We start from the raw sequence: 17833 nt of genomic DNA, 5'->3' as shown, positions 1-17833 counted from the left end.
CCACTTGCTCGGACTGTCCAATGCCATGGTCGAGGAAGGATGAGCAGCGGAAATCTAATTAGGCTGTGTCCATTTGCTGTACGACAAGCAAGGATGAGAAAATAAGCAGAAAAGTGATGTTCTGAACAAAGAAAATGCTCCCCAATGTGATTTCCCTATTCAAATATCCTTACTGAGTTTCTGTGCTCTGGGGCTGACCTTTAACAGGGGACAGAGAGAGGTTACGGTTTAGATGCCCTTGAACCTCACGACCGTAATCACACGTGACTGTAACGGCATTGACCTTTCCCTGGCTCTCTCCTTTCCTCCTCGCCATCTTTTTCTCCTTCCCTTCCCCCCAGGGTCATTTGAGGGTCCAGACTCTTGTCAAGGCTGTCACTCTAGACAGCCCTCTCCATCTACCGCCCCCGCTGTTGCCATGGCAATGGACGGCACTGCGCTCCGAGGACTGTGTGAGGGGGCAGAGGGAGCCAGCGGACGGATGAACGCTGCAGCATCTCTCCCTAACCTAGGTCAACCTTGCAGAGCTAGTGTAAGTGATGGGTGGGGATAAACGCTGGCCATGCTGCTTGAGGACCAAATAAACTGGCAGGATAACATCAGCGCAGGGATTGGAAATGGCAAAATTGATGGGAGAGGAAGAGGGCTAACAGTGATGAAACAAAGAACATAGGTGGAGGCAGTACAGTGGAGGAATTATATACTGCCCACATCATTCTCTCGGCTTCTTGCTCGCATTTAACACAAAGTCCAATATCTTAAATTTGGTCTTTCCGCTGTTTTTAAGTAGTAATCATGTCATCTTTGTCTTCATCAAATGCGCACGCAAAAGCACATGCGCACACACACAGGGAAACGTGACCTGGGGGCAGGCAGTGGAGCAGCACACGTGTAGTACCACAGAGCTCCCAGCCAGCATGAGTCACTCCGAACACCAGTCAACCCAGAGAGAACAATGGCAACCGGTGTGTGAGGTGTCTGTCAAGCACGCACACACTGGCACAGGATGAAGAGCCGCGGATGGAGTAACGCCCCACTGCGCCACCATCAGACTACCATTTGCTTTGTGCTTTTTAACACCGTGGATGCATATTTGCATGAGTGTGTCACATTGTAAATTTTACGGCTGCACAATTCTAGCGTACTAATCATTCCATTATTCAAACCAGTCTGTATTTCTTTCTACAGGAAAAGTAGTTCATGAGGCCTGATAGGTATCAGATCGACCAAAATTAGATTTTTGAATTAAAAAAAAATCAAACAGTACAGCAATATATTATTAAACCATGATAAAAAACAATCATATAGCTAGGGAAGCCAGCTCTGTTGGTACATACTGTTACATACTTCAGCAGATTTCATTCTTGACTGCCTGAGAGATACACTCCAGCAGCCCACAGCGGACAAACACCTGTCCATAATACACTTGAACTGGACCTGGCATTCACTGGTGATTTGGGATGTAGGCTAAAATAAGCAGCGGCTTTAAACTTTATTTAGCAGCCGCATAAAGTGTATGGTGATTGAAAAACAATAGATAAAACAACATAAGTGCAGCAGCACACGCGCTGTTCTACAAAATAAAGATGTAGGTTTGAGTCCCTGCCTGAGGACTTGTTACCAAAATTCTTGCGAAGCTCAAACCAGCAGCTGTAAAGGCAGAGTGGTCAACGCAGGTTGAAACAGGCTGCGTGTCAAATATCTCATTGTTTAACTGTCTGTCATGGAACAAGGGATGAGTGTTGAGCTTAACACAGCAAGCAGATACTGTAGATCAGTGATACTCAACTACTGGCCTGTGGGCCAAATGTGGCCAGTGATAGGGTGCCAGGTGGCCCAACAAATGTTTTATAATGAAAATAAACTTATTCAAACTGGAAATAGGAGGATATGGTGCCAGAGTGCATCAAAACATCAAAACAGAGATGGTTAATCAAAAACAATGGCCAGAGAGGATCCCCAGACCACCCAACAGACCCCGGTTAATTATTTATATATCAATTATTAATGTTTGTTTATTAACTGGCCCCTGGCCTCCTGTCATTTTGCAAAAGTGGCCTCGGGCAAAGCAAGTTGAGTATTCCTGCTGTAGGTCTTTTGCCATTTGATGGCATTGTTTTGAAGAGGAAACGGTTGCACAAAACAAAGCACAACTGATCCTCAACACGCTGCCTCTTGTTCACAAAAACTTGGGAGTAAACTATAGATGCACAGAGGGGTACTGTAGAAAGAAAAAAATCTGCAGCCACCATGTAGAGCAGAGGCCTCAGAGAAACAAGGACTATTTCACCACATACACTTTTTCCCCACAGGTACACTTTGCTCACCTCTGAGAAGCCCCCAATTTCAGCTTGGTTAGGTGTGCCCTGCTAGAAAACAACAGTACCCTTTGATGGCAGTCCGAGCCATGACCTTTGACCTACAGCTAACCTGCCGAGCTGCTATTGGCTGATCTGAAACTCACACAGCTGACCAGCACAACAAATATCAATAACAGAGAGCATGGCCTGTTCTTTCCTAGATATACTTCTGTGTAGAGATGAGATGCATTAAGGGTTTTACACAAACTCAATACTGTAAATGCATCCAGTAACGACCACACACTTTGCTTCACTTTAGAAGAATTAAATAATTGAATGGGTCAGATTGAGAGCTAAAAAGCTCATTTGCATTTCCCCCTTATCGCAAACATGCACAGATCCATAGAAACAGTGCGAATACAGCCTTACCTGAAAGCTTAATCAGCAGCTCAGAGGCCACCTTAACGTTGATATCCTGGCTCAGCAAGCTGTTCTTTGCCATGGGGCTCCCTTCCCTCGGTTTCAGCGACCCTGGACGCTCTGTGGCTGCTGTCGCCCCCGCTGGCCCCTCCTGGCAGAAAGTGGCAGGGAAGCTTGGCTGGACCTGGCTCTGGGACTGGGAGGATGGTCTCGGGCTCAGCGCTTCCTCCACTTTGGGCTCTTCCTTCAGGTGGAACGGAGACTTGAGCGTCTCCCTCTGGTTGGCTGCTGCAGTCGGAAAGAAAAGAATGAGAAGAATTAAGAAGGTTAATTTGAGGAAAGCAAGCAGAAAGGAGTCAAAATACTAGTTGTGACCAAACAAGTGAGGAGGTCTGTCGGGTAATTTGAAATGTGTAAGTTTAACCCAGAAATAATAAAAGGCCAAACGGAGGCGTTCTTTCTATCACCGCATCTGCCTTACATTACTTACTGAGTGTATGGCAAAAGGTCTCTAAAACTTGCATGCACCCAAGGGTCACATACTGCATTCTGTATATCCTTCAGCGTGTGGCGAGCATCTATCTGATGTAATGTTTTTAAATGGAAAGTGCTGTTAGTTTTATATGATGCAATGTTTTTTTATCTATACCCCTGTCTGAGATCTAACATCTGATGCCAGTATTCTTTTGTTGATTGGCCTGCGCAGGGACTGCTGAGACTCAACTGTCCCTGCTAAAAAAAATAAATGGAAAAACTTCTAAAATGTATTGTTTTCACTGAAAAAACAAACACCTGAAGTTAAGTGTAATACGCCACAAGGACATCACATCGCCGTTTTCAGACAACATAAAGTACAATACACGAAAATGCAAATTAAATGGAACAAAGTGGTCCACAGTGGATTGTCACAGCCCTATCGCCGCAACAGACACCACAGTTGGCTCGCTGTGGGCCAACACAGAGGGTGCAACCTCGTGACTGTCCTTCTCTCTCGGTCTTTAGGGCATCCACAACAAATTCCCAGTTCATTTCCCTCCTCTTTTCTCCTTCACACTGTCCCCTCCCCATCCCATTAACGTCCGTACACTCTAATTCTCGGCGCTATTCTGCTTTAAGTCTGGCTCCCTCATCCCGCCTGAATTGTCTGATTCCTCTTCAGATGTAAGAGCATAAAATAACTCCTGTACTTCTGTGGAGCGCGATAGCAATCTGGCTTATCTGCCATCTCTGCAGTGTGTAGCCTAGGTTAGGGAGTGAACTGTCACATGGATCCCTCTGCTCTAAAGTCATCTTGAAGAGAAACTGGGCCACATCTAATCCGCCTTAGATGAATAATTAATAATTAGACATGGAGCAACTTCCGATAGCCGCCAAGAAAAGAACAGCGGGGCAAGCGCCTCTCTTTGTGTCTCTCAGCACGTTCCAAATAAAACTCCGCACTAAAACGAAGGTTTACACAGGCTATAGCTTACACCATTGTTGACATTTAAAATGGCTATAAAGCACAGAGAGAAGCCGTAGAAATATGTTTTAAAATGCATTCTGCTCGCCTGTGCAAAGTCACTTGATATCTTCTTTTCATTCAGTGCAACTATGGGAACCATGGGGAAGGTTAAAGGATACTATTGTCCACTATTGTAACCTGATTTACAGGGGGTGCGCCACGCCATTTTTCAGAACCAATTACAGCACTAAGTACTTCATTAAGTAGATTGGCTGTTGGCAGTACAGATCTGAATACATGAAACTTTAAACACTTACATGCATGTGTGTTTAAGCTGTTGCTCAATATATATCTTTACAATATGCCATATTATTAAAAGTGTGTAAAATATTCATTGCATTTTGTCCTTTCTGGTTTTATGAGCCAATATATTTTGTAATTTTTTGACTTATTACGGTTAATTAGATAACAAACACCTGCTGTAGGAGGAAGTGGGGAAGCAGAGTTTATTTGAGCAAAGCATGAAGCTTGTAGGAAGTGTGTGTGTAGAACCTCATGTTCACTGCACTGTTGCCATGTTGTCGTCTGCCAAAAGTAAAAACAAATAAGCCACTATGGATGAATTAGTATCTGCAACTGAGGTGTTGTGGTTAAGACGGTTTCACACGTGAGTCACGAAGCAGAGCCTCGTTGCTATAGCGAAGTTTGAGAAGCAAAGGTTGCTTTCTATATTTTTCTTTAATTGTAAAAAATGTATGCACCTTTAGAGTTATTTCTCCTCACAGCAGAATACTACATGTATGGTATGATATGATGTTAATGTTATAGTAAACACACAAACACATTTTAGGAGCTGCAGAGGAGCTTCACAAAAGTTCACCTCTAAAATTACCTGTACATTTAAATTCAAAAATAAAATATAGGGCTGTACTGAAGGTCTTTGTTTTACATTTGAAGCTTCTATTGAGGTTTTTAAGTGAAGCTTTGAATGCCTGTCATCATATTTTATGAAATCATCACCCCAAAAAAGAAATAAAATCCTTGAACAAAATCCTTAATTTGAATACAGTGATTCATCGGATCAAATGAGTCTTTCTCTATTAAATCAAATTTCTATAATGAATACATGTGATTTATGGTGCTGTTGGATTACTGCTAGACTGTCTCGTTACTACAGGTGTGTGCCTCTTTTTGCAGCGGGAGAGCAAATAGTTTTTGTCTTCAGTGATAATATCATTTTTGTAAGGTTAAACACCAACAAATATGGATTTAAGATGAATATTTGTTCAGATAAAAACCTGTCGTGAATTTTGGAAATGATTACCTTTGTCTTTTTTCAATGAATTTTGACTTTTTTGACTTTACAATCTGGAGTTGGAAATGTTTGGCTGACACAAGTCGTAAAACAATCCTACATCGCCACCACTGAAATCTTATTCAACACATAATTTAATACTAAATAAATAGTATATCGTACTATATCTCTGTGTATTGCACATTCTTTGGACATTTTTTTTTTTTTTTTTACATATTTTTTACCACTTCTAAGAACTGCACAGCTAATTCAGATAGATTGTTCATATTTTTTTTCAGTATTTTTATCATAACTTTATTCTATCCTATATTTTTGTCTCTCAATTTTTGCAATACTTGTTTTTATTTTTTAATTTCATTTTCTCTTACTGTGTTTATGTTATGCATCAATACACCAAAGCAAATTCCTTGTGTGTAAAAACATATTTGGTGATAAACCAAATTCTGATTCTGATAAGTGTAACCTGATCTTTATCTGCAGCTGTGCAGAAATACCAGGTTTAAACAGACTGAACAAACATGCAAAAAAAAAAAAAAAAAATCTGTGCAGCATTCAAACTTTAATTTAGACAACACTATTTACAGCCCTAAAATTTGATTGAAATTACAATCTTAATAAACTTATTCCAATGGAGTTTGATTGTGTCTGAGCCAGGTACCAACAAACATATCTATATATCTCATGAACATCCTTCTGAACTCTTGACACATCAACAGTTTTCAAGCAATCTGTACACTCCTGCTATCTGTCACAAACACACACTCATGTGCACACACACAGACACAGGGCATGGATATAAGAGAGGCTATCACTCTTGGGCAGACTGCTGTCCAGTCTCCTCTGGCCCCAGCAGAGATCTGCTCTGCTCCTCACCCTACCGTCTCACCTAACATCTCTAACCGCCACAGGCCCGCCGCCCCCTGCCCGCATCATCAATCTGTGCCGGCTCCGGCCCCTCTGATTAATGATGATCTATGCCGGAGGGATAGAGGGCTCAGGGACGGGGGATACGGGGCAGGAAGAGGGGACAGGTGCTGGTGTTTTGACCACCCATGTGGTGCCACGATGCCACAGTGCCACACCATGGCGGGCCGGGACTGCAGTTCAAGNGTGAGGGGTGGGGGTGGGCAGTGACCTTCAAGTTCAGGGGCAGTGGCGCAGGGTCGCACGCGGCACCAGCTGGAAATGTCACACCGTCAGATGTCAGCGGGCAGGCTAAGTATAACCTGGTCAGCACCTGGAAGGACGTCCTCTAATTAGAAGCGTGTTGGGCCATGTCGGATCAGACAGGGACAGCACACTTGGTCACCGCCTTACAAACACACATAAAAATACACTATCCCGTTTACCCACGCAGACACACGCTTATCTATATCTTCAGAGAAATCCTGACTTGGTGTTGTCACATACAACAGTGCAGTGTCATGCTGCATTCAAACCATATGGGAATGCCGGGCTGCACATAAGCCACTGACAACTACAGACTCAACACAAACTTAAGATTCTCAAATTCTTCTCCTCTGTGGCCTCACGAGAACAAAAACAACCCCAGGACGTGCACTCACACACAAAGTCACACCACTCCGGTGACCTTTTGGATTGTCGCTATAAATAGAGTGTATTTCCACTCAGAATCTATGTTACAGAGCCCAATGAATTATTTAGTAGCCTAATCCAATGGGCAAGTTTTTTTATTCTTCTACGCTGATGGCTCAATAACAAAAAGTCAGAGAACACTACCAACAGGAACAATTCAGCCTGCAATGCCAAGCTTACACTTTGGCCTTTTGTCTGTCAGAATTTCACAATCACAATAGCATCATGAGCACTGTGAAGTGAGCACAGATCTGAGGAGGAGACGGGCATCTCTGGGTGACTGGGCATCTCCTCGGTGAGCTTCCTGCCTGCGCGAGTACGTACCCCGGCCAATGTCAGCTCCCTGTGCATGATACTGTACGGCTGGTTCTAGCTCAGGGTTGACGATGCTATCAGTTTGTCTCCATGTTATCACACCCTTCTGACACCTGCCACCAATGCCACTTTCATCCCCGTTCTCTTCCCTGTTCCTCTCCCCTTCACCACGCTCCTCTCTCGCGCCTCATCCGTCTCGCTGCCAGGCGCTTGTCCACTCCGCCTCACCTCTCGCTCCGTGGCCAGGGCTGCCGTCAAATAACTTCATTAGCTTTCCACCTCTGTCACGCCGGCCTGCTCCCCCTCTGACAATTGGCTGCTGTTTTCTCCCGGAGAAAAAAAAAAAAGCACAGGGCTACGTGGGGCAGGTTGAGAACCCAACAATAGCTGACAGTGTGCTAGACACCGGACAGTGATACTGATGGCTGCAGTGGGGATGTATGGACCAGAGGTCACACACAAAAGGCCTGCCTGTGTCTGCTCATGCAGAGCTGGAAAGCAAGGGACATGTAGATTAAATCTTGATGTTCACAAAGTGACAAAACTAAAGACGAGACATTTCAAGATTCTAAATATTCTGTGTCATCTGCACTACACTTCTACATTCAATAGATGCCTCTATGGTGTTTTAAAATACAGCAACACAAAAAATGCCTATATCTCGCATAATGACGTGACAAAAGAGTGAAGAAAAAAAATCTATGATCTCTAAAATTACTCAAGATTTTTCATGTACGATGATGAAATTCTGCCTGCGCGTCGTTTCATCGTAGCAAAGCAACACATGCAACATACTCTCTCAGGAAAAGGATAAATAAGACAACTGCAGAAGCATCATGACAGATGCAACACCTCCCACAACCCCCTGCATGCCAATTATTCACACCCAGCCAGGGTCAAGCTCGTTGTGCCTGTGTCACCGCAGCGGGGGGTGGGGGGGGGGGGTGTCGGTGTTTGGAGGGTGTGCAGTGCCCACTGTCATTATTAACTCAGGGTCCACTGGGCACAGGGTAGGGGCTGTGCATTTTCAAAGTGCCTCAGTGGCTTTCATCTCTGAATCAAAATGTGGATCACACTGGATAGCTAACGGTTGTGTCAGCGTGCAAGGATAAAAATCAAAGGGTATCAGTATAACACTCAATGGAAAGCAGGGCAGCCCAAAAAATGATATGCTTATTATGTCAGAGGTCAGGAAGAGTTCACTGGCTCTTTATGCCTGGGGAACTCGATGCAACTCCCTCTTTGCCTCTTTCTCCCTCTCCCTCGCTNCCCCCCCCCCCCCCTCTCCTCCTCCTCCTTCTCCTTCTTCCAGGCCTTGTGGGATTGAGGCACTGAGACAGCAGTGTAAAAGCAGGAGGGATGAGCTGCTCGTGTACACATTCAATCTGGGTTGGCAGGGAGGTCAAAAGAAATAGAGTCTAGAGGTCCCAGGAGGAACTTCCTCACCTCTCCCTCCCTGGCTGCTCTGTGGCATGGCTAAGTCTTACAAAGATCTGAGCCCAGTTCTTCTTAGTTTCATAACCCTCTATCTTTAACTCCGCCCCCCAACAAAGGGAGAACTTTGTGATCAAAGACACAGTATTCATTAAAACCCATCATCATGCATTGAAGTTCAACATCCTCTCGTTCTGTCTTTTTATATCCGTTCTCATTCTCCTTGAATGATGCCCTGACTAAGATGTCCGCCACTTGACACTGGACTGACATTGCGAGGAGCCATCTTGGCTCCTCGGGGACTTGCCTGGGCTTGATTGTGCAGTCTGGGAGCGAAGTGCAACTGGCACCCAGGGGGCATCCATGTGGAGCCCGGGCGTGCGAGATCGAGGGGGAGTTAACTAAGCCAGCCCAGTCCCTGTGCATCCTGGTGGGGTCACAGGATGGCGCTGAGGGCGCTAATCATTTCAAATTATGAATTCCTTTTTAATTATGAATTATGCATAAATTTTTAATTAATCTAATGTTCCCAGGGTTTTTTCCTCCCATCCGCGCTCAAGATCTCAATCTAATTACACAGCATTAAGTGGAAGAGTGGCAGCCGTAGCCTCGACCCCGACGCTGAACCTCGGTCAACCTTTTTCCATCAATCTTGCCATCGTCTCCGAGCTCATCCTTTGATATTTTGCAACATGGTGAAATGCATCTAAACACAGTGTGGACCTGGTGTACCTTAGAGCAGCATGTTCGTCCAGTTTATTAAAATAATGCTGTATCATTATGTTGTAAAGCTCGGGGGAAAAGTCCATGTCACAGTGCAACTTCTCCAGCGGCAGAAAATACTGAATTACATGTTAACTTGCAAGTGTTTAACTGTTTCATAATACTGCTACCATTACTGTTAGCCATAAGTTCTGAGGTGCAGACATCTAGGTGTACAGCATCAACTGCAAGAAAGGGCAAGACTTCACCAAAGTACAGTAGGGTCATATAAACAATCATTAATGCAAGGCTCCAGACCAACTTCTCATCATCAACTTTAGAACAGGGCTGAGTAATATATAGAAATTATATCGAAATCGCAATATGAGACTAGATATTATGTTAGATTCGGAGTCATGACATCATTAAGTGTCGTCTTTTATCACTGCAATATCGATATTATGGTTTTTGGTCAAAGATATTGTCGTATTTGATTTACTCTAAATCACCTAGACTTATTGTCATTTTGTCAGTCATAATAACAGCAACACACAGGCAAAGAGAACTGTTAACAGGACAAAGATGCCTAGAGGTTACAGATCTTCAACTCCCCCGACTACTGATAAGATGTGGGTGAGAAAAATTAATCCCCCAACAACTTTTGTCGAGGTGCCCTTGAGCGAATCATTTAGTCCCCAACTGATTCAGTGGAGCTAATCAGTGGCCGACAGCATAGGGCTGAGGATGTACTAACTGGGCGGCCATCAAGTGTCATTTGAACTGTGTGCAAAAGAAGCAAAACATATACAGTATACCCTTCAAGTATTCATCCTTGGGTGAATAAATTATGAAAACAATGTGAAGGGGAATGTAGAAGAATCTGGACATTGTAATGACATTGTTAAGCAGATAATATGTGGTTCAACAGACCATTTATCTATGAGATTAGACATGAACATACTGTACATGCTCTGATTTGGGTCATGACTTTAGTGCTTCTCAGTGGTACTTGAGTTGATTTTCATGTGCACGTTCTTCTCTGTCGCTACCAATCATGATAAATACCCCCCAAAAAACATCCCTGTTGACCATTTAGCAAAGCATAGTTTAGAGGCATGAAGCCACTGAAGCCTTAAGCAAGAAAAAAGCTTAATATCAGAAAATTCTCAGTCTATTTACTCCTTCAAGGTATGCGTGGAATCTGTTATCATGCTAAGAATGTCTCCTCTCTTTTGCTTATCCCATGACCCCTTCGTCATACACACGAGTGGCACGTCACAACGAGGGTGCCAGTGAATCAGTTAGCCCTGCTGGGCTTAACAGTATTCACCGTTTAGTATACATGGATGGAGCTTTCATTATTGAGATGCGTCATCTTTAGAATACAGATTTGCAAAATCAGGACTCACAGGTGACATCCTCCCTGTGTTTATCCCAGTGTTACATCAGCTGGGCAGTTTTCATTAGGGCTGACCTGAATGCGTCGAAGCTTGCATCGTTGCCATGGTGCGATGGCTTTGTGACTTTCATCTAACGTCAATTCCAAGCAGCCCAGTGCTACTCAAATCACTTTGAAGTTTGTCTTGAAATCATGGCTGCTGTTGCTGCGACCTGGACACTAACAAAGTGGCTAACTGTCGCATTATTTTAGATGCACTGACCAAAAACTGATATTTCAAAAAAGTTACTGATGCTTCGATGCCCAAAAACTAATATCCTTGACAGCACTAGTTGTTACTGATACTGGAATATTTCAGGCCTTTGTATCTCTGGCTGTCTACTCTAGTTTTCAGTGAATATAAGCAAACTCTATTTAGTCAAACATACAGTATGTTGTCCTCTTCAAATCAGTGTGCAAAGAGCAAGCTTAGAATTATTTGGGTGTTGCCCTAACCAGTTTAAAAAGGCATGTGGTACTTTTGAAAAGGCTAAAAGTCCATGGCCTACTTTTCCTCCATACTCAAGGGAGATATACAGAAACCAAGGTTGTGAGTAACCCTTGCGTACAAGTGAAGGCATCCCTGATATCTTCAAAATGCAAGATAATAGTTATGGTCTGAAAAACAGCTCAAACATACATGTCTGAACTTGAGAGACCCACGCAGCTTTGCCACCTATTTTGTAAATAATTTCTATTCACTTAGCTGCATAAAGCATAAGCAGGGTTTTACATTCAAATCCTATGTTAATGCCCACAAAACGTCTAAACACATTAATGTATTTGCAGCTGTCAAAAGCTGAAACTGTCTATTCACTAAAGGTTTGAACTAACTCTCAGACATTGTAGGCTCCCATTGTTTTAAAACCCATTAAAAACAGCTCACAGAGACATACTGCGGCCTTGACCTGAAACGATAAACATAAAACTGTTTACACTTCTTACGAATGTTATTTCTGGTGACAGTGAGGAATCAAAACAAAACTTGAGGCAAAGGGGAGACAACTTCTAGCTGGAGATCAGAATGGATGTCTTCACGTTTAAGTCTGGAAGAAGCGCAATACTTTTGATAAAAGTGGGACTGCAATGACTGGAGATAGAAAGTCAAGTTGAGAAAACGGCACAATAAACAAAACAATTATGGATCACAGGAGTCAAGCTGGTGTGTCTGTGCACGCTGTTTTTCCATGTATTTCTCAAAACTCACTTACTTGATGCAATCTGTCTTTCATTTAGAGAGTGGTAACTTTAAACTGCAGCACAGAACATACTGTACATTGATGGGTTTGTGCTTTTTACAGGCAGTAAAGAAAACAAACTGGCAACTATTTGATAATTTAGAAATTAAGCAAGTATTTGTAAGGAAAATGGCAAAAATTCAAAATTTCCAGAGTTCCAACAGTGAATATTTTCTGGTTTTCTTGGTCCTCTGTGATACCAAACTGAATATCTTTGACTTTTTGACTCTTCTTAGAACAAAACCAAACATGCAAACTTGAAAATGATGCAAACCTGAAAGCTTCATAAGCAGGTCAGTGGCCGTCTTGGTGGTGATGTCAGGGCTGAAGAGGGAGGCTGTTGTTGGACCGCTAGGACTGGATCTGACCCCGACTCCTACCCCAACTCCAGGTAGGTCCAGGGAGTTGGCACTGCTGCTGGGACGGTCCCTGCACATGCTAAAGGGGGACAGCACCGACAGATCTCTTTCTTGTGGTTCCTCCTTGATGTGGACGTGATTGGAGGAAGCCTCGACCGGAGGGGACGTCTGCTGCTGGGTGTCTGAGTGCAGCGGGGACAAGTCGGTGCCTCTCAGGTCTGCGGAGCCGCTGTCGCCCATCAGGGAGCCCTCGCCCTCCGTGTCGGTGGTGAGCTCCTCTTTCACCTTGACGTCTGTGCGAGGGAAGTGCTGGTGGCAGCGCATGTGAAGCTTCAGGCTGAAGTGACGGGAGGAGGTGAAGGGGCAAAGTTCGCACTGAAAAGTCTCACCCCGGTCCTGGTGCTGATGTACCTGGAAAAGGAGGACAGGTTTGTGTCAAATCGCTTCTCCTCTCCGGCACTACAGGACATCACGAGGAAAGACAGGACTCTTGGCTTCATTTCAGTTAAATTCATCTACAACAAACATGCAGTCGTGTTTAATTATGCCATGTAGAGGATATATTACACGTTTAACTAAAGCATGAGTATCCTTTAATGTTAACAATTATTTTCCAAGAGCCGTAATGGCTGCTAATTAAAAATGATGTGGATGGGGGTGACAAGGGGTGCAGGGTCACAAGATGAAGAAAATCCATATCATCTCACCTTCATGTGGGACTTAAGATTGTCTTTGCGAGCACAGCGGAAGGGACACAAGGGACACTGGTGGCTTTTCAAGCCTGTGTGGATGACCATGTGTCTCTTCCAGTAGCTCTTGCGTTTGATGACCAGTCCACACACAGGACACTGGAATGGTTTGCCACCATCCTCAGGAGAGCCTTGAGGGCACCAAAGAACATTGTTACAAGGAGAGTCATTAGTCTTTTAGTGCATGGAAATACAGCATGTACTGTGTGTTGCTGAAATGTGCCTGTGTTACTGTAGCAAAATAAAAACCATGCCTTTCCAAACACAGACTACAGTATTCACTGATCTAAAAGAGACAACTACTCCACACCTAATGGTGAAAACTATCAAGGGAAATGCCAGCTGGAAGCAATGGAACAATGGAAGTAAAAACTCAAGCATGTTTTAGTATCTCGATTATTGTTGTTGGCTTCATATCCGGCATCCATTACTGTTTAATTGGTCTTATTAGAAAGAGGCATGATTGCATTACAAATTCTACAAGGGCCTGTCAGGATGGCTTCATAAGTATTCCAGTGCCGTTCCTTGAAAAACATCTGGTAATCAGTGTTTGGTGAAATTACTGTGCTCAGCCATTCATTGACCTGAGGTGTAAAACCTCGAGACTGCCTATTTGCAACAATAAACCGCCATCTGCGGCCCAACCTCTCCAAGCACAGCAGAGATCACAATGCAAAAATGACTTCTGCTTATTCTGAGTCGAGCCGAGTGGAGCGGAAATAAAACAGAAGAGAGGAAATGTGCGTCGGTTTAGTGCCTTCGTCTTAGCGCTTAACACGTTTGTTTCCTATGTAATCACAACCATGTTTGAGAAGAAGGGAGAAAGCATTCCCTTATATATTCAAAGTGCAGAACATGCCTGTGCAATAGAGTTTTATAGTGGAACTGGCAAGGGACGACAATAAAACAAGACATGACGGTCAATAATCAAGGTCACATTTTTCAGTCTGGCGACCAAACAACTACCTGCATTTTTACAGCGCTGCTCGACCTTGACGGCTCACGGGTTAGAGCAGACCCCCTTTTTAGCATGCAGATCACAGAATATTACATCGACTGCCTCATCTGTCTGAAGTCAATTTGATCCAGCCATTTTAGATTTGGCGGGGTTGCGACACAATCCCTCAAAAGTGCCCATCCATCTCCCTGAAAACATTCTGTTCTCCCTAAAGGCTACTTAGCGAGAGCGTGCACTATGAGGCTTTCTCTCTCCCTGTGCACGAGTGGGATCTTTGTGTGCACCCTTGTTTGGTTATATGTCTACATCTGAGTACACACTTACAGAATATACTGCATGGCCATTTGTGAGTAACTGAGGAGGAGAGAATAAGAGGGGGAGAGAGAAAGAGAGAGTGTGTGTGCACGCATCTGTATCCAGTCAGTGGAAAGTATGATGTGTTTGGCCTTAAGTCTGCTGTGCTGATCAGTGCAGAGGGCTCTGGCTAGTGGGGGTTGAAGCCAGGAGGAGGCTGCCGAGATGGATATGGACTCCAGGGCTCCCCACTGTGCCGAGCACACACTGACGGCCCCCTTTTGGCAGCACGCACATCCGAGCACAAACGAGCTGGTCTGGGAAGGCAGTGAGGTCTCAGTCGGAACCCCCCGTCGAGCCCACAGACCATTTCCCAGACTAGAAGGCCAGCCAGGGCTGTTTTCTCTCGGCTATGCTCTCTGCTCGGCTGACAGTTAAGCTGAGGCTACACTACTCGCTACTTCAGCGCCAGTGAGGTGAGAACAAAACCATTACAAAACTAGAGAAAACATGTCATGGAAGTTCAGAATTGTGCTTTTTTGGTGACAAGTAAACCTGCTACTCTCCCACACAATGACAGCGAAGACATCAAGCTGCCGTTGCAATATTAGTTTTAACTTATCAGTACTAACAGTTTTGATTTGCTCGTCATGACTTAAGTGGCATTAGTTCTTTAGTAAATGCTGAATGGGAAGAAGTATAATGAGAGGGGAGAGTTCTCTTGAACTTCAGGTAAATTTGTATGATTATTTTTCAAAAGAAAACGGCATGATGAAGGAAGATGAAAACTTTTCATATAGTGCATGATGTGCAGCAGAAACGATCTTGAACCTTCATAGACTCTCTCTTCTATACAAAGATAAGGTCATTTTGTTTCATTGTAGCAACCTTGTTTAAGCGTAAGTAGCATGATTCTGTGTTTAATATCAGGCAACAATTCAGTGTGTTTTAGTGTTTTGCAATGAACAGAAAAATACGACTTTTCTCTGCAAAAAATATCCAAAAATGTACCTAACCTAAGCTGGGCTTTACTCTTATCATCAATACTGATGCAACTATAATATTGATGAATGTAGTATTACTGTTACAGTGATCGCAGTACAGACATTATTCCTTTAGATTACCTGCTTGGCTGTTGGGTTTGCCTCTGCCCTTTGGAGTAGAGGGCAACAGCAGGTCTAGGCTCTGGGTGGGTGTAGAGGGCGTGGGAGCCTTCTGGTTCTTGTCCAGCAGGGGCTTCACATCCTCTTGGAGGACCCCAGGAGTCGCCAAGGAGGAACCATCCTTCTTCTCTGCCAGCAGGTTTCCCGCTGCCCTGGCTGCCACCTCTTTGAGCAAGGCAGCAGAGGAGGTCATTGAAACAAGTGAGAGAAAGGAACTAGCCGAGGACTGGTGGTCAGTAGCAGCACTGGCGGTTGACGAGGCTTGGCTCCGCTCGCTGACTTTCTTGGAAAGTGCAGCGAGGGTGGAGCTAGCTGACTGTGGGCTGAACGGAGAGTTGAAGGCATCAAAGCGCACCACGTCTTCTCCCCGACCACCCCCTCCGAGGGCGGGCACTGCAGATGAGGCAGAAGTGGAGGAGGAGGAAGGAGTCGTTGAGGAGGAGGCCACGGCATTCTTGTCTTGAAGCACGGCATTCGCTGCTGCTTTTAACTTCTGGATTGCAGAATCTGGGGACAAGCTGGAGCCGCAGGGTGTGGAGCAGCTGGCCGGTGGCCACTTATCTGCAACACCTGCCCATACGAAGCCACTGCCGTTGCTAGGGGTGACAGAGTTAAAGGGGTCAAGGGGCTCTTGCTTAATGTTGGTGACTGAGGGTGCCAAGGAGGCTGGTGAGGCTGAGCCGCTGTTGTTGTTATTGGCCAGTTTTCGGGCAAGAGCACTTAACTGCTGGGCGTGGTGGGAAGACGGGGAGAGAGTCAACGGTGGGGCTAGACCTATCGGAGGAGACTCCCCCCCAGCACCTCCCCTGGATGACCGACCCAGAAGCTCCCCAGTGTCAAGTTTCAGCGACCCAGCCTCTAGGAGGCGCCGTAGGTTGCTGCTGAGGGGTTTTCCCAGGGCACGAGATGCTGCCTCGCCATACAGTGACGATACCACAGAGGAGAGTGTGTCCTGGGTCGAGAATGCACCTCCATCCAGTCCAAGAAGTTCCAAAGAGGCACGATGGACGGGCGTGGGGCAACCCAATGAGCTCTCACCTCCACAGGTATCATGGTCCCCGGACCCAGTGCTGACTCCAGGCCGTTCATCAGGAGAGGAGCCCCTGGCCAAGAGAAGCTCATCCTGGGTGTCTCCGTAGGACGACGACTCTGAGCGTGTGTCAGAAGCATTCCCAAACCAGCCTTCTTCCTCCACAGGACCGTCATCTGGCCCTCCTTCCTCGTTGCTGTCCACATCTGAAAGAGGAGAGAGATCATGCATACAGATATCTCCATGTTGCTCAAGAAAAAACAGTTAGACTAGGCATTATCTGTCAGCTTAACACTTAAGCATCCTAAGTATGAATTGTGAAAGCCAAACACTTAAGAGTTCAGTTGCGGGCATGGTCATAGCCTCTGGATAGACAGCTTTTAACAGTGGAAATTACTATTTACTATTAACTTTAATTATTTCTCATCCTTGCTCGTCTGATATTGCAGAGCAGTTAGTAATCTGTCCTATGTGGAAGCCTAATTGAGACCACGATTTTGAACATTCATAAACGCAAACACATTACCTGCCCAAACCAAGTCAAACGGCCAATTGAAGCTGCAAAAAATACACTTTATTGCTCAGCAAGGAGAACACTAAAATGACTTCCAACACAAATTGAACCTCTTTTTATACAATGGCAGCTTTCCACCAGGCGCATCCAAGATGTTTGAGTAATTTAGATTTTTCTGTCCTTTTTTAACCATATTTTTCCCACCCTTGGTCTGGAAGAGTCTAGTAAAGGGGTTACCATGACAACGGGTCCTTCTGGGAGGCTAGACAGCAAAGATTAGGGTAATGGAGGTTACAGAACTAGATTAATATTCATGAGCCTGCAGATACCACCGGGGAGCCAATAAGGATAGGGTTAAGGTCACCAAGGGTCATTAATATACACTTCATGTATCAATATTCATAAGCAAAACATTACAGCTTGCCAGACAAGGGCGAACAAAGAAAAGTGAATATTCCTGATACATATTAACAAACCTCCATAAGAATATGTCAAAAGCACCAAGCCTGGGCAAAACAAAATGTCAAAACTGACTTTTTTTCCCCTCCTCTTTGGGTTCGTGTA

At 44.6% G+C, this 17833-nt stretch overlaps 1 protein-coding gene across 1 annotated transcript in view; it reads right to left on the bottom strand.

Moving 5' to 3' along the window:
- znf827 (zinc finger protein 827) overlaps positions 1–17833 on the bottom strand; it is a 79345-nt gene that overhangs the window by 42067 nt on the left and 19445 nt on the right. The window contains exons 2-5 of the mRNA XM_050044327.1: positions 15687–16961; positions 13269–13441; positions 12477–12972; positions 2730–3008 (exon numbers count right to left, since the gene is read on the bottom strand). Coding sequence (XP_049900284.1) covers positions 2730–3008; positions 12477–12972; positions 13269–13441; positions 15687–16961 — 2223 coding nt within the window. The remainder of the gene's footprint in view (positions 1–2729; positions 3009–12476; positions 12973–13268; positions 13442–15686; positions 16962–17833) is intronic.

Source organism: Epinephelus moara, chromosome 5 (assembly GCF_006386435.1).
Source record: "Epinephelus moara isolate mb chromosome 5, YSFRI_EMoa_1.0, whole genome shotgun sequence".
In the NCBI taxonomy this organism is placed as follows: Eukaryota; Metazoa; Chordata; class Actinopteri; order Perciformes; family Serranidae; genus Epinephelus; species Epinephelus moara.
The sequence above is the reverse complement of the archived record's forward strand: the minus strand, read 5'-3'. Positions and strand labels throughout refer to the sequence as shown.